A 27,533-nucleotide genomic window follows, 5' to 3' on the forward strand; every position below is an offset into this window, starting at 1 on the left:
AGGCAAGTCCTCTACAGCTATAAACTCCTGAGCTTCTGTCACATTGCTCTGTGACACTTTATCCCCAGATCAAGGGGCCCAAGGAAATGCTTTAAAAATATATATATTTAAAGACCACCTGTTCACACAAGTTTTTTTTAAACACTCACATTCTAATTAGATATCATATAACGCCTCTCAGTTTAAGTTCTTTGCTCACTGGGAAATCATTATGTAATATATGTATGTTGCTAATAACGATAATAGTAGTAATTAATGCTGTATCACTGTAATCAGCCCATGGCCCTTATTAATGGGTAATGCTGTTACAGACACGCAATACTACAGTATCAGTGCATCTACACATGTCCCTTTGCGTATTTGTTTTTAGAGAGCCCCAGAATACCACCTGCCTGTCATGCTGTTTGCTGACGTCACTGGGGATATCACTTAAAACACAAGGTAACTTTGTTGGAACGTTGCCTTGGTGTGACGTCATCCAAAGGGGGGCTCGGCTTCGTACTCTTAACCAATTGCAGCGCAGCCGGCCACAGACTGGCCAATCAGCGGCGAGCGGACAGTTCCGCGGTCCTGACGACCTTCAGGAGTAGGAAATAAAAATACCGAGATGAGGGTACTAGTGTTTGCTGCAGAGAGGTCCGGAGAGCGTGTGACAGGGAGACACCGGGGCTGTCACCGCAAGGTCAGCACTGTGACTGGGAAACGGGTGGGCTGTGAGGTTAGACAGATCCCAGAGCAGCTGTGCGGGGAAATCACATGAATACAATCTGCAGTGGGGGCTGTAACATTCCTGTAATAAGTCTCCTCTGCAGTTTAACTCCTCAGCTGCAAGACAATATGTTATAGCCATTGGGTCACTACTGGTGAGTCTGAATCATTTATACACAGTGACTGGTGCTGAGGCTGCAATACTATTTAATGATTCCTGTTGTCTGTACTGAGCTAGTGGTGCGGAACACTGTAGGGTTAATGATACATGGGAGGTAATTGCAGTATAAAGGTTAATGCAGGACACTGCAATGTAATATAGAGTTAATGATTAATGTGTGTGAACAGTATACATAGAGAGATTGCTGCCTATAGGGGTATTAGCTGGTAGTTATATTTATTGGGTACACTGTAATGGTGCAATAGGGTTAATGATACATGTGTGTGAACAGTATACATAGATTGCTGCCTATAGGGGTATTAGCTGATAGTTATATTTATTGGGTACACTGTAATGGTGCAATAGGGTTAATGATAAATGTGTGTGAACAGTATACATAGAGAGATTACTGCCTATAGGGGTATTAGCTGGTAGTTATATTATTTATTGGGAACACTGTAATGGTGCAATGGGTTCCGCACAGTATATATAGGGTTAATGATACATGGGAGGTTGCAGTATAAAGGTTAATGCAGGACACTGCAATGTAATATAGAGTTAATGATTAATGTGTGTGAACAGTATACATAGATTGCTGCCTATAAGGGTATTAGCTGATAGTTATATTATTTATTGGGAACACTGTAATGGTGCAATGGGTTTTGCACAGTATATATAGGGTTAATGATACAGGGGAGGTTGTAGTATAACGATTAATGCAGGACACTGCAATGTAATATAGAGTTAATGATTAATGTGTGTGAACAGTATACATAGAGAGATTGCTGCCTATAGGGGTATTAGCTGATAGTTATATTTATTGGGTACACTGTAATGGTGCAATAGGGTTAATGATACATGTGTGTGAACAGTATACATAGAGAGATTACTGCCTATAGGGGTATTAGCTGGTAGTTATATTATTTATTGGGAACACTGTAATGGTGCAATGGGTTCTGCACAGTATATATAGGGTTAATGATACATGGGAGGTTGTAGTATAACGATTAATGCAGGACACTGCAATGTAATATAGAGTTAATGATTAATGTGTGTGAACTGTATACATGGAGAGATTGCTGCCTATAGGGGTATTAGCTGATAGTTATATTATTTATTGGGTACACTGTAATGGTGCAATGGGTTTTGCACAGTATATATAGGGTTAATGATACAGGGGAGGTTGTAGTTGTATAACGATTAATGCAGGACACTGCAATGTAATATAGAGTTAATGATTAATGTGTGTGAACAGTATACATAGAGAGATTGCTGCCTATAGGGGTATTAGCTGGTAGTTATATTATTTATTGGGAACACTGTAATGGTGCAATAGGGTTAATAATAAATGTGTGTGAACCCATTATACATAGAGAGATTGCTGCCTATAGGGGTATTAGCTGGTAGTTATATTATTTATTGGGTACACTGTAATGGTGCAATGGGTTCTGCACAGTATATATAGGGTTAATGATATGCTGGAGTTAGGGTGACAGAACTGAATGTTGCAATTTAATAGAGGGTTATATTATAAACAGGTATCTGCAGGGTTAATGCTTGACTGGAGGGTTATTTCCTATACAGAGCAGGACTGCATTTAACTATGTCTTGTTTACCTGCAATTTAAATTGCCATTTTAGGAAAGAAGAGCGGCAGCCACTGCATTACATTCTCCATCTCTGGATAAACTCATCTGCTTCTATGTTAGGGGAAAACTCTTGGCTGTAAAACCAGATCCATTATCCTAAGGGGGTTGTTGTGACACTGGATCTGGAACAATGCCCGGGAGTGTGAAATCACTGAGCAAGTACTCTGGTTACCAGTCTGAGAAGCAATGCAAGAAAACTTCCTTTGCCTTCTACCAGGCGGTGAGGGACCTGCTGCCCGTGTGGGTGCTGGAGGATATGCGGATCATGGAGGTGCTGCATTGGGAGGAGGGGGGCAATGTAAGTGCTTACTCCCCCTCTGAAGCTCTGCTCTATGCCCTTGTGCACGACCACAAGCCATATGCCCAGTACCTGCTCAGTCACTTCCCCCAAGATGCCCTGGCCATGCCCAGCAGGAACTTCAGCTGCTGCCAGTCCTCGGCTCCGCACCTCACCATGGCAGTCAGGTACGACAGGGTGGAAATACTCCGGAGGATCCTGAGAACCTTGCGGGACCTACCAGCGAGCAGTCGGAGCGCGTACATCAATCGCCGGGGCTGCTGTAGGGTTGAGGGTGGGAAGACCCCAGTGCATTTAGCTTGTGAGCTGCACAGAGCAGAATGCCTGATGTTGCTGCTGGGGTGCGGTGCCTGCCCCTATATAACGGACAGTAGCGGCAACACCCCCTTGGACACTTTGTTGCAGCTTTTGGGAGGAAAGCAGCAAGATGTGCGGGTCACGCGCCTCTGCCTGGACACTCTGCTCCTCTACATGCCCGAGGGGCCCCTATTCAAATGCAGGAACGAGCTGCAGGAGAACCCATTGCAGTGGAAGGGACTATTAGGGAAGCACTTGTACATCTGGTTGACAGGAGCCTCTCCCCCCTCCCTGTTTACTATTTCCATGCAGGCCCTGCTCCGATCAGTCCCTCCAGAAAGGTTCCCAGAGGCCCTGGAAGGACTGCCCCTCCCAGACTTCCTAAAACCCCCAGCATTGGCAAAAAAAGAGCTAAACCATCTATAACTGCTGGACTTGTGGAACGTGACATAGTGACCTGGACTTTGCTTCTGACCTTTGGAACCCACCAGGTTTAAAGGAAGCTGGAATGTTGCAATTCAAGATGGCAGCGGCAGCCCAAAAGGTTAACCCTTTCATTGCAAAACCCACCTGCAAAAATGGGTAAAACGCAGAATGTACTTTTCAATAGTTGCTAAAGCCATGTTGTGGACAAGTTGTTGTCTAAAAATGTGTTTTATGTTTTCAAGAATTTAATCTTTTTTGTAATTGTAAATAATTTTTTACCATTTCCCCTACATCCCATAAATGCACTTTTTAATTTAATCAACCATTGATCAATGGTTACAACTTTTTTCAAAGGGCTAAAATCTAGAAACGTCCCTTTTTAAAAAAAGATTGTGTATTTATATCATGTGTTTGAATGAATGTGTGTGTGATTGATATATATATATATATGTATATATATATATATAAAAATAAACTTTAAAGGGCATATCTCTCTGGGCCGTATATTATAGGAATATAGCAGACTGTGTCATTGGAGAGGAGTTTGTTGTGGTCTCTGTGTGCATTTAAATTGGCATGCAGGGCTAGTTTCTCTATCTGGTGCCCATAGGCAGACGTTACTGAAGTAATCTCAGTATTTTTTTTTTCCTGCTTTGTGACCAGTACTTAATCTCTAATTAAGAACCCTATACAACTCATGTCCTATGTCTGTCTAGCTTTACTTACTAGGACAAGCAAAATGTAAGGACAGAAGTGGATTTTGAATGTTTGATCTATATACTTTGTTTAATGAGCTGTCAGCCCCTGTTCCTGTGTGTACATTTTGAACAAATTACTACAGCATTGATTGCACTATAACTATTGAGTTCTCACTGGTGCTCTGTACATTAATATATATATTTAATAACAGATACATAACTGATATTTGAATTTATGTACAAAAGCAGGTCTTGCTGAATCAAAAACCACTCCCTTTTCAGTCATTTTATATAATATTGTTCCTGTACTATTAGCAGAAAAATGTTACACAGCTGTTTACTTAAATGATTGTGAGATGCATGCTAGATAAAGTTATAAAAATACTCTGATATTATCCCTTCTTCAGTAATGTAATTCAGATAATACATCTGAGAATAATAAATTATGCAAAATATTAAAAGGTGTTCTTACTCTCTGTATTATTGTCAGAGAAGTGTGATCATTTTTTTTGAACTATTTTTAAAAGTTTGTATCATTTGCCAGAAATGCAGAGTTAATGCACTTTAAGCAAATTTACTATAATATGTACAATGCTCTGAGATTACTACCTCAGATATTTTTATGTTCTGTTTCCATTTCTTGAAATACATATTTTTGTTAATATATATGGTAATGAATTAAAACCTAAGTATGTAAACAACTAAGTTTCTTTTCATATTTGCTATTCTAGTAAAAATGGTGTGTTCTTTTTTCCCTTCAATACAGTATTTTGGAGCAGCCAAGTGTCTTTTTATAAACTGTGCATTTTATGCAGAGGTGCATTTGTATACTGCAGGATAATTATAAGATTATTAAACTTCTTGTTAACACTTGCTTACCTAAAACTCTGTCCATTAGCAAATGGTTTGTATCAACAGGTGCATAGTCAGTTTATTATGATTACACTACCTAACCAATTGCCATGTTTTATTTGAGACCTTTTACAAATACATCTAAACCACAAATAAAAAAACAACTGTCTCCAGATGTTAAAAAAAATTATATACCATAACCAATAAACTATGTTATAGCCATACTTACCTTGATAAACTTTACTCTTAGTTCAAACTGATTTAGCATAATACTCATATGCTAAATCACTTGAAACTGATGCAGTATAACTGTAAAAAGCTGACAGGAAAATATCACCTGAGCATCTCTATGTAAAAAAGGAAGATATTTACCTCACAATCTCCTAAGCTCAGCAGAGTAAGTTCTGTGTAAAAAGTTATACTCAGCTGCAGGTAAAAAAAATAATGAAGAAATGAACAGCAGCCAATCAGCATCAACAGTGCTGAGGTCATGAACTCTTTTACTGTGATCTCATGAGATTTGACTTAACTCTCATGATATTTCATTGTAAACTTCCTTACACTGAATAGGGAAGTAACATGAGAGTGCACGAGGCTCAACCCTTTGGCTGTCCCAGGACAGACATACTAATATGCTGCTTAGAAGTCCTTTACAATGGGATGTGGCTACTGAGGAACTTTTGAGGTAAAATATCTTTCTTTTTTACATAGAGATATTCAGGTGATATTTTCTAGTCAGCTTTTTACAGCTATACTGCATCACTTTCAAGTGTTTAAACATTTGGGTATTATGGCCCTTTAACTAAATCTTTTTGTTATTTATATGTTATGCTTGTGTGTTTTTGTTTTAACCAAAACCATTTTCACAAACATTTTTGAGACACAACTGAGCATGTTCATTCATAGCAACCAAGGGCCATAGCTTGCAATGAATAGTGACAGTAGACATTTTTTTTTATAAATGCCTAGTGCAGGGAACTTTAAACCACTATTACTGGTTTGCAACACCATGTTTACTGAGTCACAACTTGTGTGTTGCATGAGAGAGGGTGTGTATGTTCTATTTCCTTTCCCCCCAAAATTGCAGCTATCTAGTTGTACAGGTATACCCCGCTCATACAGCAGGTTAGGGGACCGGAGCCCCGCTGTAAAATGAAACAAGGCGGTTTTATCTTTCTTTTCAATTGCAGGGTGTTTAAAGACTTGAAAACGTGTCTGAACTAACATAAATTATTGGTGCAATAGTGCTACGTTTAGTTTAACACAAGCACAGTATATAATTAGTATTCAATAACCTGTAAAATAGTGACAATTACTGTAGTGCAATTTGCCAGACTATAGCACTGAGACACAGATTGCACTGTAATGATGTAAACAGAGTGAACTGCGCATAACAAAATGGTGCCAGTCACTTTTCTTGCAATCTCACGATGATTTCAGCACTGTTTCAAAATCCTTGGAGGTTGAACTTCAGCTCCACAAAGCCCTGTATTAGTGAAGCGCTGTAAAGTGAGATATATATATACCTCTATATTACTTACATTTTCAGACCAAGCATGAATGTATGTGGTATCATGGCACTGGGTATTGACAAAAAAAAAGTTTGAAGAACCCTGGCCTAGAGTGTGATCCACTTCTTGAAAACCCCAACTATATTTACCTGGTGGTGTTTGTGGTAATCAGAACAGTGCAGAAGTTTATTTATACATCTGGCTTCTAAGAACTTGCCTGACACTGTTAAATGCAATTGTTACAAACACCCCTGCTGTATATACAGGCTTACACATTTCTGAGCTTACCTCTGCATGATCTCAGGAATCAAAAGAAGAAAATTTGAAAAGATGGGGAAAAAAATTGAACATTTTCTAAATGGACATGCTGTGACTAATTTAGTAAATGACGTTTGTATCCTTTTGTTTATGGTCTGTGTTCTTCATTTCTGGGGACACAATTTGCATAGGTAAAGCAGGCAGAATACTGTTTGTTACATTGTTTGCTTTGCTAAATCAAATATTTGATGGAGGTTTTATTTTTGAGTATAATATCCCTTTAAATGAAGACACATAACTTATAGGTCCATAACATGGACAGAGAACACAGACCAATATAGCAGCTAGTTCCAGTGGAGCTAGAAAATGGTGCAAAGTAATTGCCAAGCCTCTTGAAGCTATTAGGACAGCAGTAAAGACTGAGCCAGGTATTGATGAATCTTGCCCATGCATAATTGCAGCCCAGAATTTATAGCACTGCTATAATGAAATTAATGTTTTTTAAGGGACATCAAGTAACCAGCAATTTTGTTTTCTTTCAGATAGAGTAGGTAATTTTAAACAACTTTCAAATTAACTTATATGATCCAATTTGTTACATCCTCTTGGTATCCTTTTGTTAACAGGATATTTAGGTATTCTCAGGAGCTGTTGATTGGTGGCTGCACATATATGCCTCATGTTATTGGCTCACCCATGTGCATTGGTTCTTAAGCAAAGGATACCATGAGTATGAAGTAAATTGGAAAGTTGTTAAAGTGTATGCTCTATCTGAATCGTGAAAGAAAAATGTTAGGTTTCATGTCCCTTTAAAGGTTAGAGAGTAAAATCAATGGCAGGTATGACACTGGTGTTGATCTTTCTTTAACTGAGAACCCGCTTTGTAATTCTAGAAATGATATTGATAAAAAAGGGACATAAAACATTTTTATAAATATGTAATATGGTTGAACAAATAAACACTACTTTGAAGATGATCAGCATCCAAAATAAATAAACATTTATACTGTCAATTTCCATTGTTTTGCAGTTCAGGGACATACCCTTTCAAAATCATGTTGTCTCCTCTGTTGAGGCCAGTTAGGAACAGAAATAAATTAGCTACAACAGCGATCAAACAATTTTGGTAAAGAATGGAGCAGGGTTAAACTTGTGAACTTTGTGGTACACACAATTCTTAATAGAACTGGACATATAAATACATATTTTATAGGGACAGTGTAGGGGAGAAGAGCTCATTGTATTGAGATCTGCTGTATTAGAACCCTGGTCGTATCTGCTGGACACTCTCTCCCACTCACCACTGTGAGGTTGATTTTTGCTACTGTCTCATATCATACGAATCAAGTAGCAAGTGTGTATACACACACTCTTGTTATAGCACAATTAGAATAAATGCTTATTATGAAACCCCTACATTTTCTTTTGTGAATCAGAGCATATCATTTTTAAAAGTTTCCAATTTACTTCTATTATCAAATTTGCCTCATTCCCATTGTATTTTTTTGTTGTCGTTGAGGAATACCGAGGTAGGTGTAAATAAAACAAAACCTCCACATTCTGTGCTTATTTTTTTCAAGCAGTGCTAAAAAATTTTTTAAAGCCATTCACGTGAATAGTGGCATTGTACATTTTATACAGCTGGTATAAAAAGTCCCTGGAAACACAAAAAGGGAAAAATAATTTTACAGTACACTGTCCCTTTAAGGTAAGTTATTTTAACATATATTTACAAAGTTTGTGTGTATATATATATATATATATATATATATATATATATATATATATATATATATATATATATATATATATCTGCTGAATATCTTTATACAAAATAAATGTACTGTATTATAATTTTGTTAAACAAATGTATTGGCTTTCATGGTACGGCCGGTTGTAGACAGATCTAAATGAGCTTGTGCTCTTCTCTAACCAACCACTGTGAATAATGTTGCAGGGTAGATATCTTTCACTATACTAAAACATTTCCTAAAAGATGACAGAAGGTGTATACATAACCATATAGATTTTACCAAAACTTACTTTTTTTTTCTGGGCAACAATACATGTTTGGTACTTGCTATGACCTAATGTTAAAGGGATACTGAACCCAAAAATGTTCTTTCGTGGTTCAGATAGAGCATGCGATTTTAAGCAACTTTATAATTTACTCCTATTAACAATTTCTCTTCATTCTCTTATCTTTATTTGAAAAAGAAAGTCCAGACCCTGGACAGCACTTGTTTATTGGTGGATTAATTTATCCACCAATCAGCAAGGACAACCAAGGTTGTTCTTAAAAAAAAATGGGCCGGCATCTTAACTTACATTCTTGCTTTTCAAATAAATACCAAGAGAATGAAGAACATTTGATAATAGGAGTAAATTAGAAAGTTGCTTAAAATTGCATGCTCTATCTGAATCACAAAAATTGGGTTCAGTGTCCCTTTAAGAGTGAACACAGTCTTAGTCTTTGATTAAAGGGACAGTCAAGCAGACTACAACAGTGCAACTCTTGGCAGGACCCTCTACCCATTTGATCCCTGTAATTGTTTTTATATACCACCTATGTTCATAGCGCTGCGGAACCTGTTAGCGCTCTACAACTACCTGATAATAATAATAAAATGATTCAGATAGAAAATGTCATTTTAAACAACTTTCCAATTCACTTTTATCATCAAATTTGCTTTTATTCTCTTGGTATTCTTGGTTGAAAGCTAAACCTTGGCCCATATGCTAATTTTCTGAGCCCTTGAAGGCCTCCTCTTATCTCAATACATTTGACAGTTTTTCACAGCTACAGGGCGTTAATTCATATGTGCCATATAAATAACATTGTGCTCACACCCGTGAAGTTACTTAATTAAAAAGGGCACTGATTGGCTAAGATGCAAGTCTGTCAAAAGAAATGAAATAAGGGGGGCAGTCTGCAGAGGCTTGGATACAAGGTAATCACAGAGGTAAAAAGTATATTAAAGGACCAGTCAACACAGTAGATTTGCATAATCAACAAATGCAAGATAACAAGACAATGCAATAGCACTTAGTCTGCACTTCAAATGAATAGTAGATTTTTTTTTCTGACAATTTTAAAAGTTGTCTTTTTCCACTCCCCCTGTACAATGTGACAGCCATCAGCCATTCACAAATGCATACACACTTATTCTTGCACATGCTCAGTAGCAGCTGGTGACTCAAAAAGTTTAAATATAAAAAGACTGTGCACATTTTGTTAATGGAAGTAAATTGAAAAGTTGTTTAAAATGGCCTGCTTTATCTGAATAATGAAAGTTTAATTTTGATTGAGTGTCCCTTTAATATAACTGTGTTGGTTTTGCAAAACTGGGGAATAGGTGATAAAGGGGTTATCTATCTTTTTAAACCATACAAATTCTGGAGTAGACTGTCTCTTTAAATGATCAGGTCTGGCAATAAATGATTATGCAAATTGTTCCATTTGATTTAGTTCAAGACTATGCCATTTGTATACTAAGTGTCCCACAAGCACAGCATTACGTATAATATATGCATTATATACAGTTATGTAAAGAGCTTACCAGAGTTTCTGAAGGGAATCTGGTCCAGACAGATAAGGTTTGCTGAGAAGTTATACACCACATGGGCATTACAGATAATGTGACTATTTTATAATTTGTTCCTTTATATATATCAGAAAAAAACAACGTATGTAGAAATGATGCAAAGCGTTGTTTCCAATAAAATATATTTTTGTTTTGTTCCCAGAAGGTAACTGCTTACAGAACTTAAAGTGACAGTAAATATAAAAAAAAAATGTTATATAATTCTGCACATAGTGCAGAATTATGTTACATTATCTTACATAATTAGCTTGCTCCCACTACCAGACCAGAGTTGGAGCGCTATCGGGCGCGCTGTGATTAGAGAGTGCGCCCGCGAACCGCTTTTGAAAAAGACCTGATCAGAAGAGCTTGGAGAAAAGACCAGGTAAGTGCAACTTTGAGGGCTAAAGTCTTTAAAATCTTTTGATTTTTAAAGCTCTCGCTAAGATAATGTTACATAATTCTGCACTATGCAGAATTATGTAAAAAAAATTTTTACATTTACTGTCCCTTTAAGACTTAATAGGAGATTTTCATGGTACTTTCATATGTAGTGTCAATATCACAAACTATAAAAATTATTAAGAATAGCAGGAATGTACAGATGCAGCTCCATTTGGTGACTTGGAATGGAAAGGATACTAAGGGGAACATTTTTTTAAGATTGCAGATGGACAAGTAAGTAGTGAACTTGCCTGCCTGAAATTGCCACTTACACTGCAGCATTGTGTGCCAAAATTCACATAAGAGCTCTTCCGCCTCCTGCACACGTGCAACCAATTGTGTCAGAGCAGGGCATGCATGAGTGAGTGTTGTGGTGATTTATCTCTGCTTAGCCCAAACAACTGCAGCTTAATAAATCTTCCTCTAAATACAAGCAATGTGATCAGAAGAGCCTATGCATAAACCCACAAGTATCATGGAAGGACACTAGAACTGAATACTGCATACTAAAGACAATGCAATAATGTTTACTTTAAATCTCAAAATCAGTAGAATTCTTTTTTTCTGACACATTTTAATTTCCTGTATCATGTGATAACCATCATCCAATCAAAGACTTGTATATGTATTACAACTGTGGACTTCAAAGGGTACCAATAAAACAAAGTAAATTTGAGAATGGAAGTAGATTAAAAAAAAAACTTTCCAATTTAGATTGAATGTTCTATTTGAATCAAGAAAAAGCGATGAGGTACAAAAGGGCTTTATATACTACTGGAAAACAATTATTATTAGCATTAAAGGGAAAGTTTACCCAAAAATGTTCTCCCCATTAATTTGTTTCCAATGATCCATCGTAAACAATGTCATACAATCCAGCAGGTACAAGTAGCTCCTTTATGCTTATTTTGGCATTTGAAATAGTTGATTTAGCCTGTGGAATCCCTACCTATACTGAAAGTTCCTATATTTAAAGGGACATGAAATTCATATTTTTTTCATTCATGATTTAGACAGAGTGTACAATTTAAACAAAGTTTCCAATTGACTTCTATTATCAAATGTGCTTTGTTCTCATGTTATTCTTTGTTCTCATGTTATTCTTTGTTGAAGAGATATTCTAGATAGATAGCGTGTTCATGTCTGGAGCACTACATGACAGGAAATAGTGCTGCCCTCTAGTGCTCCTGCTAATGTATAACATTGTGCAAAACTGCTGCCATATAGTGCTGTAGACACGTGCACGCTCCTGAACTTACCTTCCTCTTTTACAACAAATCATAACTAGGAAAAAAAAAGAAAATTTGTTAATGGAAGTAAATTGGAAAGTTGTTTAAAATTATACATTCTATCTGAATCATGAAATGTATCTTGGGGTTTTATGTTCCTTTAAGAATAGGCAATTGACAAGCAGTTTAAACACATCCAGCATAAAAAATACACTCCCAGTAGGCTGTAGGAGAGATAGAGAAAACAATGGGAGATTAACATTTTTGGTCTTTGGTTTACAGACAGAAATAAGATAAGGAAGCCTGTGTGTGTTTACACAAAGTGATAAAATAGAGATCTGATTTTACCTGGAAGCTCAACCCATTTTAATAGGTTGTGGTTTCAAAGCACAAAACCAGCTATTTCATATACAAAAATAAACCTGAAAATGGAACTTCTCAAACATTTTATGCTCCGCAGCTGGTATCACAAGTCATTGGAAATACATTAAAGGGGCAGTAAACACCAGCATTTTTATTGTTTAAAAAAAAGGTAGATAATACCTTTATTACCCATTCCACAATTTTGCATAACTAACACAGTTATAATAATATACTTTTTACCTCTGTGATTACCTTGTATCTAAGCCTCTGCAAACTGCCCCCTTATTTCAGTTCTTTTGACAGACTTGCATTTTTAGCCAATCAGTGCTGACTCCTAGGAGCTTCACGTGCCTGAGCTCAATGTTATCTATCTGAAACACATGAACTAACGCCCTCTAGTGGTGAAAAACTGTCAAAATGCTTTCAGATTAGAGGCAGTCTTCAAGGTCTAAGAAATTAGCATATGAACCTCCTAGATTTAGCTTTCAACTAAGAATGCCATGAGTACAAAGCAAAATTGGTAATAAAACTAAATTGGAAAGTTGTTTAAAATTACATGCCCTATTTAAATCATGAAAGTTGTTTTTTTACTTTACTGTCCCTTTAAGGGATAATCAACTTTACAATATACTGTGGCTAGTGAGCCAATTGGATGGGAGATTAAATTGTCACCTCAGAAAAAACAAAAACCTGACGAAGTGCACAGGAAGGGGGTTTAAGAATTTACATAAAACTGAACAAATAAAAAGGTATTTACCGTGATTGTACATGCGTACATCTTTATCATTGCGCACATTAGAATCTTTAACCATCACTTTAAGGAGCTTGTTACATACATGGACTTGCACTATCAATAATACTGTTATACAGTGTCACGCTATAAGACTTTTCTCTGTGGAATCTTAAAGGCACATCTGTTGTGTATGTTCTTTTTGTGCACACTTCCCACAATTCAAATAAGAGAAACCTAAAACCTCATTCCCAGGGTGTATTGCAGTGGCCAGAGTTGTCCCAAACAATGTCTGTGGTCTGATTGACCATGCTGCACCAGGAGTGGTCAAACCTTTTTTTTTTAAAGTACAAAATAAACTGTTAAATTGGCACAAAACTCCAAATAAGACTAATTTACCCCAGTTTGGTAACTAGCAGCGTGAGGTATACATAGTAATACCTACTTTACCCCAGTTTAGTAACTAGCAGCATGGTGTATACATAGTAATGCCTACTTTACCACAGTTTGATAACTAGCAGCATGAGGTATACACACCCAGTAATGCCTACTTTACCCCAGTTTGATAACTAGCAGCATGAGGTATACACAGCAATGCCTACTTTACCCCAGTTTGATAACTAGCAGCATGAGGTATACACACCCAGTAATGCCTACTTTACCCCAGTTTGATAACTAGCAGCATGAGGAATACACAGCAATGCCTACTTTACCCCAGTTTGGTAACTAGCAGCATGAGGTATACACAGCAATGCTTACTTTACCCCAGTTTGGTAACTAGCAGCATGAGGTATACACAGTAATGCCTACTTTACCCCAGTTTGGTAACTAGCAGCATGAGGTATACATAGTAATACCTACTTTACACCAGTTTGGTAACTAGCAGCATGAGGTATACACAATAATGCCTACTTTACCCCAGTTTGGTAACTAGCAGCATGAGGTATACATAGTAATGCTTACTTTACCCCAGTTTGGTAACTAGAGGCATGAGGTATACATATTAATGCCTACTTTACACTAGTTTGGTAACTAGCCGCATGAGGTATACATAGTAATGCTTACTTTACCCCAGTTTGGTAACTAGCCGCATGAGGTATACATAGTAATGCCTACTTTACCCCAGTTTGGTAACTAGCAGCCTGATGTATACATAGTAATGCCTACTTTACCCCAGTTTGGTAACTAGCAGCATGAGGTATACATAGTAATGCCTACTTTACCCCAGTTTGGTAACTAGCAGCATGAGGTATACACAGTAATGCCTACTTTACCCCAGTTTGGTAACTAGCAGCATGAGGTATACACAGTAATGCCTACTTTACCCCAGTTTGGTAACTAGCAGCATGAGGTATACATAGTAACCCAGCCTTTGAGACCTCTAGGGGACATTTTTATGTTTTTTTGTTTTTGTTTTTGTTTTTTTAAATTGTGGTTTACATTTTTCCCTAGTACTTATTTAGTAATACTTCTCTTCTTGTTGTATCTTATTAGGTGTTCAATCAGCAATGTAGTTTAGATTACTTGTTATATTTTATTTTTGTGGTCCTTTTGTTCAAACACGTGGATATCACACATTCTCTATTGTAAGCAAAAAAAAGTCTTCAAAATATCACTGCAGCGATAAAAAAACATATGACAATGAAGAGTAAATATAATTGCACAGTTCATGCCTGGCTGGGAATAATGTAACTTTCTTGTATAACACTTGTGCTAAAAATAAAACCTGTTCTTTTAAATGCATTCTTTGTATGATATGACAGTATAAGGAAATAATGTGCTTCATCTAAAGATAAAAACAAATTGATTCATTTACACCAAAATAAATATTTGATACCTGACAAAGGCTTAGGTTTAAGGGTGTGTGTGAATGAACATACAACATTCCATTATCTGTTCTAAACAACAAACACCAATACAAATACCTTTATTGATATCTTTGTCTGAGGTATTTAATTTGTATGTGAAAGGTATGTGAGAAACATAAGCAGTGTTCTGGTTTGGCTTGCTTTGTGTACATTATATATAAAATCTATAGCTACAGGAATGATCAGAAATGTAACTGAATGTTATCATCTGAATCTATGCACCATATCTTATTTACAGTTATTAGAGCTGTTATTTATTGATATTTCTAATATTTATATGTAATTGGTTTGTGTAAAATGTGACACTGAGATTTAAAGGGGACAGTTTACCCTAATTTTTTTCTCCCCTTTAATTTATTCCCATTTTACTTGCAGGAATGCATTAAATTGTTTACAAATAGTTAAATTGTCTTTATTTCAGAATTTGAAATAGCTGATTTAGCTGGTAATATCCTTACCTATAAACTGAAAGTTTGTATACTTAAAGGGATTCAGATAGAGAATGCGTTTAAACACCCCCCCAAAAAAAACTCTTATTTACTTCTATTATCAATTTTCTTTGTTCTCTTTTATATATCTTTTGTTGAAAAGCAGGGACATATGCTTAGGAGCCGTCCCATTTCTGTAGCACTAAATGGCAGCAGTTTTGCAATAATTTAATCAATTTGCAAGAGCACTAGATGGCTATTTCCTGTCATGTAGTGCTTTAGGTGCCTACCTAGCTATTTCTTCGACACAGAAAATCATGGGAATGAGGAAAATTTGATAATAGAAGTTAATAAATAGGAGACTTTTTAAAAAATGTCTGCTTTGTCTGATTCACAAAAGATCATGTTTGGGTTTCATATCCCTTTAAGTATTGGCTATAGAGAAGCTCTGTAAACATAGCCAGCGGAAGACATAACTCTCCCAGTGGGGGTTAGGAGAGATAAAAACACAATTTATGCTTACCTGATAAATTTATTTCTCTTGTGGTGTATCCAGTCCAGGTATCATCCATTACTTGTGGGATATTCTCATTCCCAACAGGAAGTTGCAAGAGGACACCCACAGCAGAGCTGTAATATAGTTCCTCCCCTAACTGTCATAGCCAGTCATTCGACCGAAAAACAAGCCGAGAAAGGAGGATCCATAGGGTGTAGTGGTTACTGTAGTTTAAATTTAAAAATTACCTGCCTTAAAATGACAGGGCGGGCCGTGAACTGGATACACCACAAGAGAAATAAATTTATCAGGTAAGCATAAATTGTGTTTTCTCTTGTAAGGTGTATCCAGTCCACGGATCATCCATTACTTGTGGGATACCAATACCAAAGCTAAAGTACACGGATGAAGGGAGGGACAAGGCAGGAACTTAAATGGAAGGAACCACTGCCTGTAAAACCTTTCTCCCAAATATAGCCTCCGAAGAAGCAAAAGTATCAAATTTGTAAAATTTTGAAAAAGTATGAAGCGAAGACCAAGTCGCCGCCTTGCAAATCTGTTCAACAGAAGCCTCATTTTTAAAGGCCCAAGTGGAAGCCACAGCTCTAGTGGAATGAGCTGTAATCCTTTCAGGAGGCTGCTGTCCAGCAGTCTCATAGGCTAAGCGGATTAAGCTTCTTAGCCAAAAAGAAAAAGAGGTTGCCAAAGCCTTTTGACCTCTCCTCTGTCCAGAGTAGACAACAAACAAAGCAGATGTTTGACGAAAATCTTTAGTAGCTTGTAAGTAAAACTTTAAAGCACAGACCACGTCCAGATTGTGTAACACAAGGATGGAACCACAATCTCTTGATTGATATTCTTGTTAGATACCACCTTAGGTAAGAACCCAGGTTTGGTACGCAGGACTACCTTATCCGTGTGAAAAATCAGATAAGGAGAATCACATTGTAAGGCAGATAGCTCAGAGACTCTACGAGCCGAGGAAATAGCTACCAAAAACAGAACTTTCCAAGATAAAAGTTTGATATCTATGGAATGAAGAGGTTCAAACGGAACTCCTTGAAGAACCTTAAGAACCAAGTTTAAGCTCCATGGTGGAGCAACAGGTTTAAACACAGGCTTGATTCAAACTAAAGCCTGACAAAATGCCTGAACGTCTGGAACATCTGCCAGACGCTAGTGCAAAAGAATAGACAAAGCAAAAATCTGTCCCTTTAAGAAACTAGCTGACAATCCTTTTTCCAAACCTTCTTGGAGAAAAGATAAAATCCTAGGAATCCTGACCTTACTCCATGAGTAACCCTTGGATTCACACCAATAAAGATATCTACGCCATACCTTATGGTAAATTTTCCTGGTGACAGGCTTTCGTGCCTGTATTAAGGTATCAATAACTGACTCGGAGAAGCCACGCTTTGATAAAATCAAGCATTCAATCTCCAGGCAGTCAGCCTCAGAGAAATTAGATTTGGATGGTTGAAAGGACCCTGAAGTAGAAGATCCTGTCTCAGAGGCAGAGACCATGGTGGAAAGGATGACATGTCCACTAGATCTGCATACCATGTCCTGCGTAGCCACGCAGGTGCTATCAGAATCACTGATGCTCTCTCCTGCTTGATCTTGGCAATCAGTCGAGGGAGCAGAGGAAACGGTGGAAACACATAAACCAGGTTGAAAGACCAGGGCGCTGCTAGAGTATCTATCAGTGTCGCCTTGGGATCCCTGGACCTGGATCCGTAACACGGAAGCTTGGCGTTCTGGCGAGACGCCATGAGATCCAGTTCTGGTTTGCCCCAACAGAGAATCAGTTGTGCAAATACCTCCGGATGGAGTTCCCACTCTCCCGGATGAAAAGTCTGACGACTTAGAAAATCCGCCTCCCAGTGCTCTACACCTGGGATATGGATAGCTGATAGGTGGCAAGAGTAACTCTCTGCCCAGTGAATTATTTTTGAAACTTCTAACATCTCTAGGGAACTTCTTGTTCCCCCTCGATGGTTGATGTAAGCTACAGTAGTGATGTTGACCGACTGAAATCTGATGTACCTCAGAGTTGCTAACTGAGGCCAAACCTGAAGAGCCTTGAATATCGCTCTTAGTTCCAGAATATTTATTTCTCAGGAGAGACTCCTCCTGAGTCCACGATCCCTGAGCCTTCAGGGAGTTCCAGACTGCACCCCAACCTAGAAGGCTGGCATTTGTTGTTACAATAGTCCAATCTGGCCTGCGAAGGTCATACCTTTTGGACAGATGGACCCGAGATAGCCACCAGGGAAGAGGATCCCTGGTCTCTTGGTCCAGATTCAGTTGAGGGGCCAAATCTGTGTAATCCCCGCTCCACTGACTGAGCCTGCATAGTTGCAGCGGTCTGAGATGTAAGCGTGCAAACGGCACTATGTCCATTGCCGCTACCATTAAGCCGATTACTTCCATACACTGAGCCACCAAAGGGCGCGGAATGGAATGAAGAACCCGACAGGAATTTAGAAGCTTTGATAACCTGGACTCCGTCAAGGTAAATTTTCATTTCTACAGTCCCTAGAAAGGAAACTCTTGTGAGTGGGGATAGAGAACACTTTTCCTCGTTCACTTTCCACCCATGCGACCTCAGAAATGCCAGTACTACGTCCGTATGAGACTTGGCAATTTGGAAGTTTGACGCCTGTATCAGGATGTCGTCTAAATAAGGGGCTACTGCTATGCCCCGCGGCCTTAGGACCGCCAAAAGCGACCCTAGAACCTTTGTAAAGATTCTTGGGGCTGTAGCTAATCCAAAGGGAAGAGCTACAACTGGTAATGCCTGTCTTGAAAGGCAAACCTGAGAAACCGATGATGATCTTTGTGTATCGGAATGTGAAGATAAGCATCCTTTAGATCCACTGTAGTCATATATTGACCCTCCTGGATCAGTGGTAGGATGGTACGAATAGTTTCCATCTTGAACGACGGAACTTTGAGGAATTTGTTTAAGATCTTTAGATCCAAAATCGGTCTGAAGGTTCCCTCTTTTTTGGGAACCACAAACAGATTTGAGTAAAAACCCTGTTCCTGTTCCTCCTTTGGAACTGGATGGATCACTCCCATAACTAGGTCTCGTACACAGTGTAAGAATGCCTCACTCTTTATCTGGTTTGCAGATAATTGTGAAAGGTGAAATCTCCCTTTTGGGGGGGAAGCTTTGAAGTCCAGAAGATATCCCTGGGATATAATTTCCAACGCCCAGGGATCCTGAACATCTCTTGCCCACGCCTGGGCGAAGAGTGAAAGTCTGCCCCCTACTAGATCCGTTACCGGATAGGGGGGCGTTCCTTAATGCTGTCTTAGAGGCAGCAGCAGGCTTTTTGACCTGCTTACCTTTTTTCAGGTCTGGTTTGGTCTCCAGACCGTCTTGGATTGAGCAAAAGTTCCCTCTTGTTTATTATTAGAGGAAGTTGATGCCGCACCTGCCTTGAAGTTTCGAAAGGCACGAAAATTAGACTGTTTGGCCCTAGATTTGGACCTGTCCTGAGGAAGGGCACAACCTTTTCCTCCCGTGATATCAGCAATAATCTCCTTCAAACCAGGCCCGAATAGGGTCTGCCCCTTGAAGGGAATGTTAAGTAGCTTAGATTTTAAAGTGACGTCAGCTGACCATGATTTAAGCCATAGCGCTCTGCGCGCCTGTATAGCAAAACCAGAATTCTTAGCCGTTAGTTTATTCAAATGAACAATGGCATCAGAAATAAAATAATTGGCTAGCTTAAGTGCTCTAAGTTTGCCAAGTATGTCATCCAATGGAGTCTCTACCTGTAAAGCCTCTTCCAGAGACTCAAACCAGTACGCCGCAGCAGCAGTGACAGGGGTAATGCATGCAATGGGCTGTAGGATAAAACCTTGTTGAATAAATATTTTCTTAAGGTAACCTTCTAATTTTTTATCCATTGGCTCTAAAAAAAGCACAACTGTCCTCGACAGGGATAGTAGTACGCTTTGCTAGAGTAGAAACTGCTCCCTCCACCTTAGGGACTGTCTGCCATAAGTCCCGTGTGGTGGCGTCTATTGGAAAACATTTTTCTAAAAATAGGAGGGGAAGAGAACGGCACACCTGGTCTATCCCATTCCTTATTAATAATTTCTGTAAACCTTTTAGGTATTGGAAAAACATCAGTACACACCGGCACTGCAAAGCATTTATCCAGTCTACAAAATTTCTCTGGCACTGCAATGGTATCAGTCATTCAGAGCAGCTAAAACCTCCCTAAGTAACACGCGGAAGTGTTCAAGCTTAAATTTAAATGTAGAAATATTAGAATCAGGTATCTTTCCTGAGTCATTAACATCACCCACTGACTGAAGCTCTCCTTCCTCAGCTTCTGCATATTGTGAGGCAGTATCAGACATGGTTCTTAAAGCGTCAGTATGCTCTGCATTTTGTCTCACCCCAGAGCTATCTCGCTAACCTCTAAGTTCAGGTAGTCTGGCTAATACCGCTGACAGTGTATTATCCATGACTGCTGCCATGTCTTGTAAAGTAAACGCTATGGGCGCCCTAGATGGACTTGGTGCCATTTGAGCGTGAGTCCCTTGGGCGGGAGTCAAAGGGTCTGACACGTGGGGAGAGTTAGTCGGCATAACTTTCCCCTCGTCGGATTCCTCTGGTGATAATTTTTTTAAAAACAGAATATGATCTTTATTGCATAAAATGAAATCAGTACATTTGGTACACATTCTAAGAGGGGGTTCCACCATGGCTTTTAAACATAATGAACAAGGAGTTTCTTCTATGTCAGACATGTTTATACAGACTAGCAATGAGACTAGCAAGCTTGGAAAACACTTTAAATCAAGTTAACAAGCAAATATAAAAAACTGTACTGTGCCTTTAAGAGAAACAAATTTTGTCAGAATTTGAAAAACAGTGAAAAAATGCAGTAAATCAAACGAAATTTTTACAGTGTATGTAATAGGCTAGCAGAGCATTGCATCCGCTTGCAAATGGATGATTAACCCCTTAGTTCAAAAAACGGATCAAAAAAACGAAATAGACGTTTTTTTTTTTTGTTTTTTTTTTTGTTTTTTGTTTTTTTTAACAATCACAACCAACTGCCACAGCAAGCTGTGGTCCTACCTTCCCCAATAAACGACTTTGGAAAGCCTTTGAGCCCTTTAGAGATGTCCTATAGCATACAGGGGACTCCTGAGGGAAGCTGGATGTCACAGTTTGTAATTTTAACTGCACCAACTGTAACTTTTATACTATAACAGTGGAAAGCCTCAGTAAAACTGTTTAAAGTCAAAATTTAAGCCAGCCATGTGGAAAAAACTAGGCCCCAATAAAGTTTTATCACCAATGCATATATAAAAACGATTAAACATGCCAGCAAACGTTTATATTGCAATATCATAAGGGTATTACCCCTGGGAGTAAGCATGATACCAGTCGTTATTAAATCACTGTATTCAGGCTTAACTTACATTAATCCGGTATCAGCAGCATTTTCTAGTGTTTTCCATCTCTAGAAAAAATAACTGCACATACCTGATAGCAGAATAAACTGCACACCATTCTCTCGCTGAAGTTACCTCATCTGTGTAATCCCCTCAGACATATGTGAGAATAGCAATGGATCTTAGTTACAACCTGCTAAGATCATAGAAACCTCAGGCAGATTCTTCTTCTATTTACTGCCTGAGATAAAATAGCACAACTCCAGTACTATTTAAAAATAACAAACTTTTGATTGAAGAAAATAAACTAACTATATTTAACCACTCTCTCCTACAACATCCTAGCTTGTTGAGAGTTGCAAGAGAATGACTGGCTATGACAGTTAGGGGAGGAGCTATATTACACCTCTGCTGTGGGTGTCCTCTTGCAAATTCCTGTTGGGAATGAGAATATCCCACAAGTAATGGATGATCCGTGGACTGGATACACCTTACAAGAGAAATGTTAATTTTCAATTGTTCTCTCTATATTATCTGTCTGTTTACCAAAGACCAATATTTAAAGAAGCATGTGTGTGTACAGAAAGTGATAAAATAAGGAGATCCGATTTCACGGCATGAACTACCTATTTTAATGGGTGGCAGGTTCAAATAACAAAATCAGCTATTTCATATACCACAATAAACCTATATAAGCCATTCTCTTACATGTTGTATTCTTTTGTAGCCATAGCTCTGCCACTCAATGCAATGCAGCCATCTCTAACAGCCCATGGGGGTTAACGATTATGTGAAATACTAGCAGTTTTATAATAATTTTATCAATAACCATTATTCCTATGTGCTTCTGACATGGTAAAATTATAGCTCACCAGAGTAAACATTACTAGACCAGAGGGGAAAAACATAATTTATGCTTACTTGATAAATTTCTTTCTTTTCGGATATGGCGAGTCAACAGAATCATCAATTACTAGTGGGAATATCACTCCTGGCCAGCAGGAGGAGGCAAAGAGCACCACAGCAAAGCTGCTATATATGTCACTTCCCTTACCCATAACCCCCAGTCATTCAGCCGAAGGTAAATGGAAAAAGAAGATAACACAAAGGTGTAGAGGTTCCTGAGGTTTTAGTAAAAATAACAGTAAAATAAAGTGTGGGCCGTGGACTCACCATATCCGGAAATAAATGTATCAAGTAAATATTAGAGCTTCTAATCTTTACTGCACAATCTCATCTGTTGCAAGTCTGCTGGATCTATGAAAGCGGGTTATCAGAGCAGCTGCTGACTGAGACATTAAGGTTGTGACTGATGCACGAGACTGAGACGCTGAAATCTGCTTGTCGATCTGCAGTCTGTGGAGATAGCTCGCTGGGCAGCTATTAATAGTCCAGCGTGTACCTGTGGCACTTCTCAAATGCTTTATATCTAGTAAGTGATATTCACTGTTTGCGTGGGGACACTATACCATGGATTTTACACTAATGCGGCGCCTTCTCTTATTTTTTTTCTAGTAATCACTCATCATTCTGGTGGCCTATCAGTTCCGGGAGAAGTCTAGCAGCCGCATAACATATCACCTGTGGACTCACAATCCAATGAGACCCTGGAGATCTTTGGGTTCGATTTGAACATTATTATATGACTTTTTTTGTTCTTCATTTATTAGGTTTTGTTCCTTCAGATCACTGATACCTTTTATATCACAGATACTTTTTGTATCCATTCTTGACATCACTGTGTCACATTTTTTATTATTGTTATCCTTTGAATTGTCTGTGTGCACACGCAGTGCTACATTCTTATACATATTTTTATACACCTATACATTTTGTTAAATTGTCTTATGTATGTATGGTATATATATTTTTCAATAGGGTCTTCATAGATATAACAGACACACGTATATTTGGGTTTTTCTGGCACATGATCACTGACATAGAATGTGATTTAGTACTTATAGATAGTATCTAATTCATAACCCATTTGTTTGCACCCCATATTCTATTTTTTTTTTTTTTTAAATACTGTTTTTATTGGGAAATAGAGAAAGTTATACAGTACAAGTTGGAGCAAAGTGTCCAAGGCAATACAATGACATAAAGATCAACCGTTGTACATCACAGTGCATACAGTAATAGAGTTGTGAATCAGATTTCTCAATCCCTTTAACTTTTTTTTTCTCTCTTACTATGATCTAGCAAATAATGCAAACATATATTAACTATACAAAACTCAACCAGTAACATTGATCTATTCAGCTAAATATTAATTAATCCGTTCAGGCAGAGTACGTAAATCTTGGGTACACTCTATGTGGGGGGGGAAAAAAAAGTGAAGGAACCGTAGATAGCGATTCTCCCCCCCCCCCCGCCGTCCCGCATCTGGTATAGGAACCCCCATTCCCCTCTCAGAGAGGCCGAGAGCATATATTCAGTGTGTGCAAAGGGAGTCAGTATTTGTTTCTGGGAGTCCAAGCTCAGAGTTACAATATATTTCCGCCACTTGTTTATGAAGTGTTTGAGTCTTTTATTAGTGTCCATCTTGGTGTCTAGCTGCTCAATGAGCAGCTGTTTGTGTAGGGTGCGTTTGAACGTGTTAAAAGCAGGGGCAGCGCTCGCAGTCCACACCCTTAGGATAACCTTCCTAGCTATCAAAATGATGGTGGTGAGCAGAGGGACAGCTTTAGGCCTCTGTTCCCTCCACTGCAAGAGACAGATTTGTTCTATATCAATTTGAACTCTAAGATTAATGACATTGGTGATCCAAAAGGTAATCTTACCCCAGAATTGTCTAACTCGCGGGCAGGCGAGAAAGTAGTGAATGAAATCCGGGTCGCTAAGTCTGCATTTACTACACTCGTTTACCACTCTAGGGTCCCACTTAGATAGCCTCCTTGGGATGATATAGTCCTTGTGTATCATTCTAATCTGGGATTCTCTAAGGGTCATGGATAGGGTCGCCTTTCTAACATTCTCTATACTCTGTTGAATCGCCTCCACGAGGTCTTCCCTGCCCAGGCTATCTCTCCACTTATTCTCTAGCAAGGTCAGATTTTTGGATTCAGTTGGACTTAACAAAGTTTTGTATATCCCTGAAATGGTGAAATTACCCATTCGGAATGAGGTTAGTGATGCACCAAATGCATGCTGCTCCCAAAATTGTGGGTCATCCCTGATCAGCTGGGTAATATAGTGACGCATTTGGAGGTAAGCATAAAAGTGAATTCTCGGCAGTCCGTATTGGGTCTGCAATTCAGCAAATGACTTTACACATAGTGGCAAAGCCAATGCAGAATAGTAAATCAACTCGTATTAAAATGGACTCTCTGCAGTCCAGAACAGAACCAAGAATAACTAGAAATGCGAGCCAAAGAGACAGGAACAATGAAAGTACTGACATGAGACGTAGGGAATTTCTCAATGTAGATAGGAGTGATATTCCAGTGTCAGACATACAGATTAAATCATGTCTCAAAAATAGTAGGCAAACTGTTCAGTGCCCTTTGGGACAGGTAGGGATGGAAACAGAGGGGGGAGGAGAAAAAGGAAAAAACATAGGAAGAGGACAAAGAGGACGAAGAGGCAGGGGACGATACAACAAGTATCGCATCTAAAGATAATCAATCTTTCTCAATCCACACTGACAGAAGATGAAACCTCAGTATTGAGTCTGGGTTTGAACTTTGTCCCTAGTACAACGTTCAACCTCTTTGAAACAATTACTGATGTGAACCGTTTAATTAGAGATCTCACACTTAGGAAATTCTTCTGGGGCAAGGCATCCCCAGAGATATCTCCTGTTAATCTTAGAGATCATGATATATGGAGGGAAGCTAACTACATAGAACCTATTATTAATATTGTAGATTTTAAGGAAGCATGTGACTATGAATCAAATATTCAGAGTGACTTCCTGAAAACGGAACATATTGGTTTCAAACCAAGGTCTATATTCTGCCCAACTAGGGATAGAGGTCCCTTCCTGGAAGCTTTCCATAAAAGAGTAGAAGAGGATTTGATATCCCTTTCCAAATACCCTTTCCAAATACCACAATGCGACCACCCCGAATCTAACGAAAGGCCAAAAATTGGCCATTGAGTCTTTAACTAAAAGAGTTGATATAGTTATAAGATCTGCAGATAAGGGGGGCAGCATTGTGGTATTAAACAAAGCAGACTATATAAGGGAAGCCGAAAGGCAGATAAAGGATCCAGAAGTGTACCTACCCCTTTCTGGTGATCCCACTAATGTTTTCAAATTACAATTCCTAGAGTTGTTGGACGATGGACTGCATGGGGGAATTATTGACCAAAATACCTTTTATTATCTATACGTAAAAACACCTGTCATTCCCATCTTCCATCACCTCCCCAAGGTACATAAATCCTTGGAGGAGGTGAAGGGAAGACCCATTATATCTGGAATAGGATCTCTATTTGAGAGTATGTCAGGTTGGTTGGAGTCTCTGTTGCAGCCCATCGTCCAACAGCTTCCCTCCTACCTCAGAGACACAACACATCTGCTGACAGGCTTAGAAAAGCTCATATGGAGCAATGAATGCTCATGGCTAACAGTAGATGTTGTTGGACTGTATTCTTGTATACCACATCATTTAGGATTAAGAGCAATTAGATTTTCTCTTGATCACTATAGTAACTATGATACCAGTTTAAAAGAGTATATTCTAACATGTTTGGATTTCTTACTGGTTCATAACTACTTCAAATTTGATGATTCTTTTTATCTCCAAAGACGTGGGACCGCCATGGGCGCTAAATTTGCTCCGGCCTATGCTAATCTTTTCATGGGCTGGTGGGAGCGGTCCCACGTCTTTGGAGATACTAACCCCTACAAACATCTTATTAGATCATACAAAAGGTACATTGATGATCTTTTATTTGTATGGTTAGGATCTGTAGAGGAAATGGAGGGTTTCATTCAATACCTAAATAATAACGAGGTTAATTTACAATTTACCTACACATCAGATATAAGTAAAATAGCCTATCTTGATGTTTACCTTATGGGAGATCCGTCTACACAGAAAATCACAACAACGCTATATAGGAAACCAATTACCTCGAATACTATACTACATGCACGCTCTTGCCACCCGAAACATACAGGTTTTGGGGTGGCTAAGGGCCAATTTACAAGACTCAAACGTAATTGTACCACAGATCAAGATTTTTACTTAGAGTCAGACACATTGAAACAGCAACTTCTAGAAAGAGGCTACAAAAAGAAAGTAATAAACAGGGCCTTTATAGAAGTGGATAGATTAGATAGAAGGGAAATGTTACAAAAAACCAGTTATGGGTCTAAAAATAGGTTCAATGCAAATAAACCAAATTTTATTACAACCTACAGTCCGCAAATTAAAGCAATTTGTGATATTATTAACAAACACCTCCCTGTCTTAACAGGGGAGGATAGTCTTAGAGACCTAACCAGGGAAGGTCTCAACTATATTTCTAAAAAGGGACGTACAATTGGGAATCTAGTAGCCCCTAGTATGATAAAGAAACCTCCAACAACAGGAAGTAGTTGGTTACAGGTAAAAGGGCATTACAAATGTCATTTTTCCAATTGTATAGCCTGCAGTCACACAACAGTAACGGATAAATTCCAGTCTATAAGTACACAAAGAGTATTTTTAATGGACTCATGTACTAATTGCCGAACATGTTATGTTATTTACCTTGTGGAGTGTATACTCCTGTAAAAAGCAATATGTAGGGTGCTCCTCTCGGGAGGCACGTACACGCATTAGAGAGCACCTAAACAATATTGACAAAGAAAGGGATGTGTCAGACTTGGTGCATCATTTCATATATGAGCATAACAAGTCAGTCAATAGCTTTAAATGGCAAGTGATAGAAAGAATCCTTCCAAATCCAAGAGGGGGTGACAGAATGCAACGACTCCTATATAAAGAGGCATATTGGATTTTTACACTCCAGACTAGACGTCCCAAAGGCTTTAATATAGCAGGGGACATCATTAACTTCTGGAAGTAGGATATAATGATGTAAAAGTTTCAGCGAAGGATCTTAAATAATTGGGGTATAGATATGCACCTATGTAGGTAAAGAGTAATGTTC

General features: G+C 38.4%; 1 protein-coding gene across 2 annotated transcripts; it reads left to right on the top strand.

Annotated features, from left to right (window-relative positions):
- The first annotated feature begins 542 nt into the window (after positions 1-542).
- On the top strand, positions 543-5,120 carry ANKRD9 (ankyrin repeat domain 9). 2 transcript variants are annotated; one of them, XM_053697431.1, is made up of 2 exons: positions 543-682; positions 2,509-5,120. In XM_053697431.1, the coding sequence occupies exon 2, from the start codon at positions 2,647-2,649 to the stop codon at positions 3,535-3,537; it is 891 nt and encodes a 296-aa protein (XP_053553406.1). In that variant the 5' UTR covers positions 543-682; positions 2,509-2,646; the 3' UTR covers positions 3,538-5,120. The 2 variants fall into 2 exon arrangements, with proteins under 2 accessions (XP_053553406.1, XP_053553407.1); XM_053697432.1 differs by lacking the exon at positions 543-682 and adding an exon at positions 689-863.
- The last annotated feature ends 22,413 nt before the right edge of the window (positions 5,121-27,533 follow it).

Source organism: Bombina bombina, chromosome 1, assembly GCF_027579735.1.
Source record: "Bombina bombina isolate aBomBom1 chromosome 1, aBomBom1.pri, whole genome shotgun sequence".
NCBI lineage: Eukaryota > Metazoa > Chordata > Amphibia > Anura > Bombinatoridae > Bombina > Bombina bombina.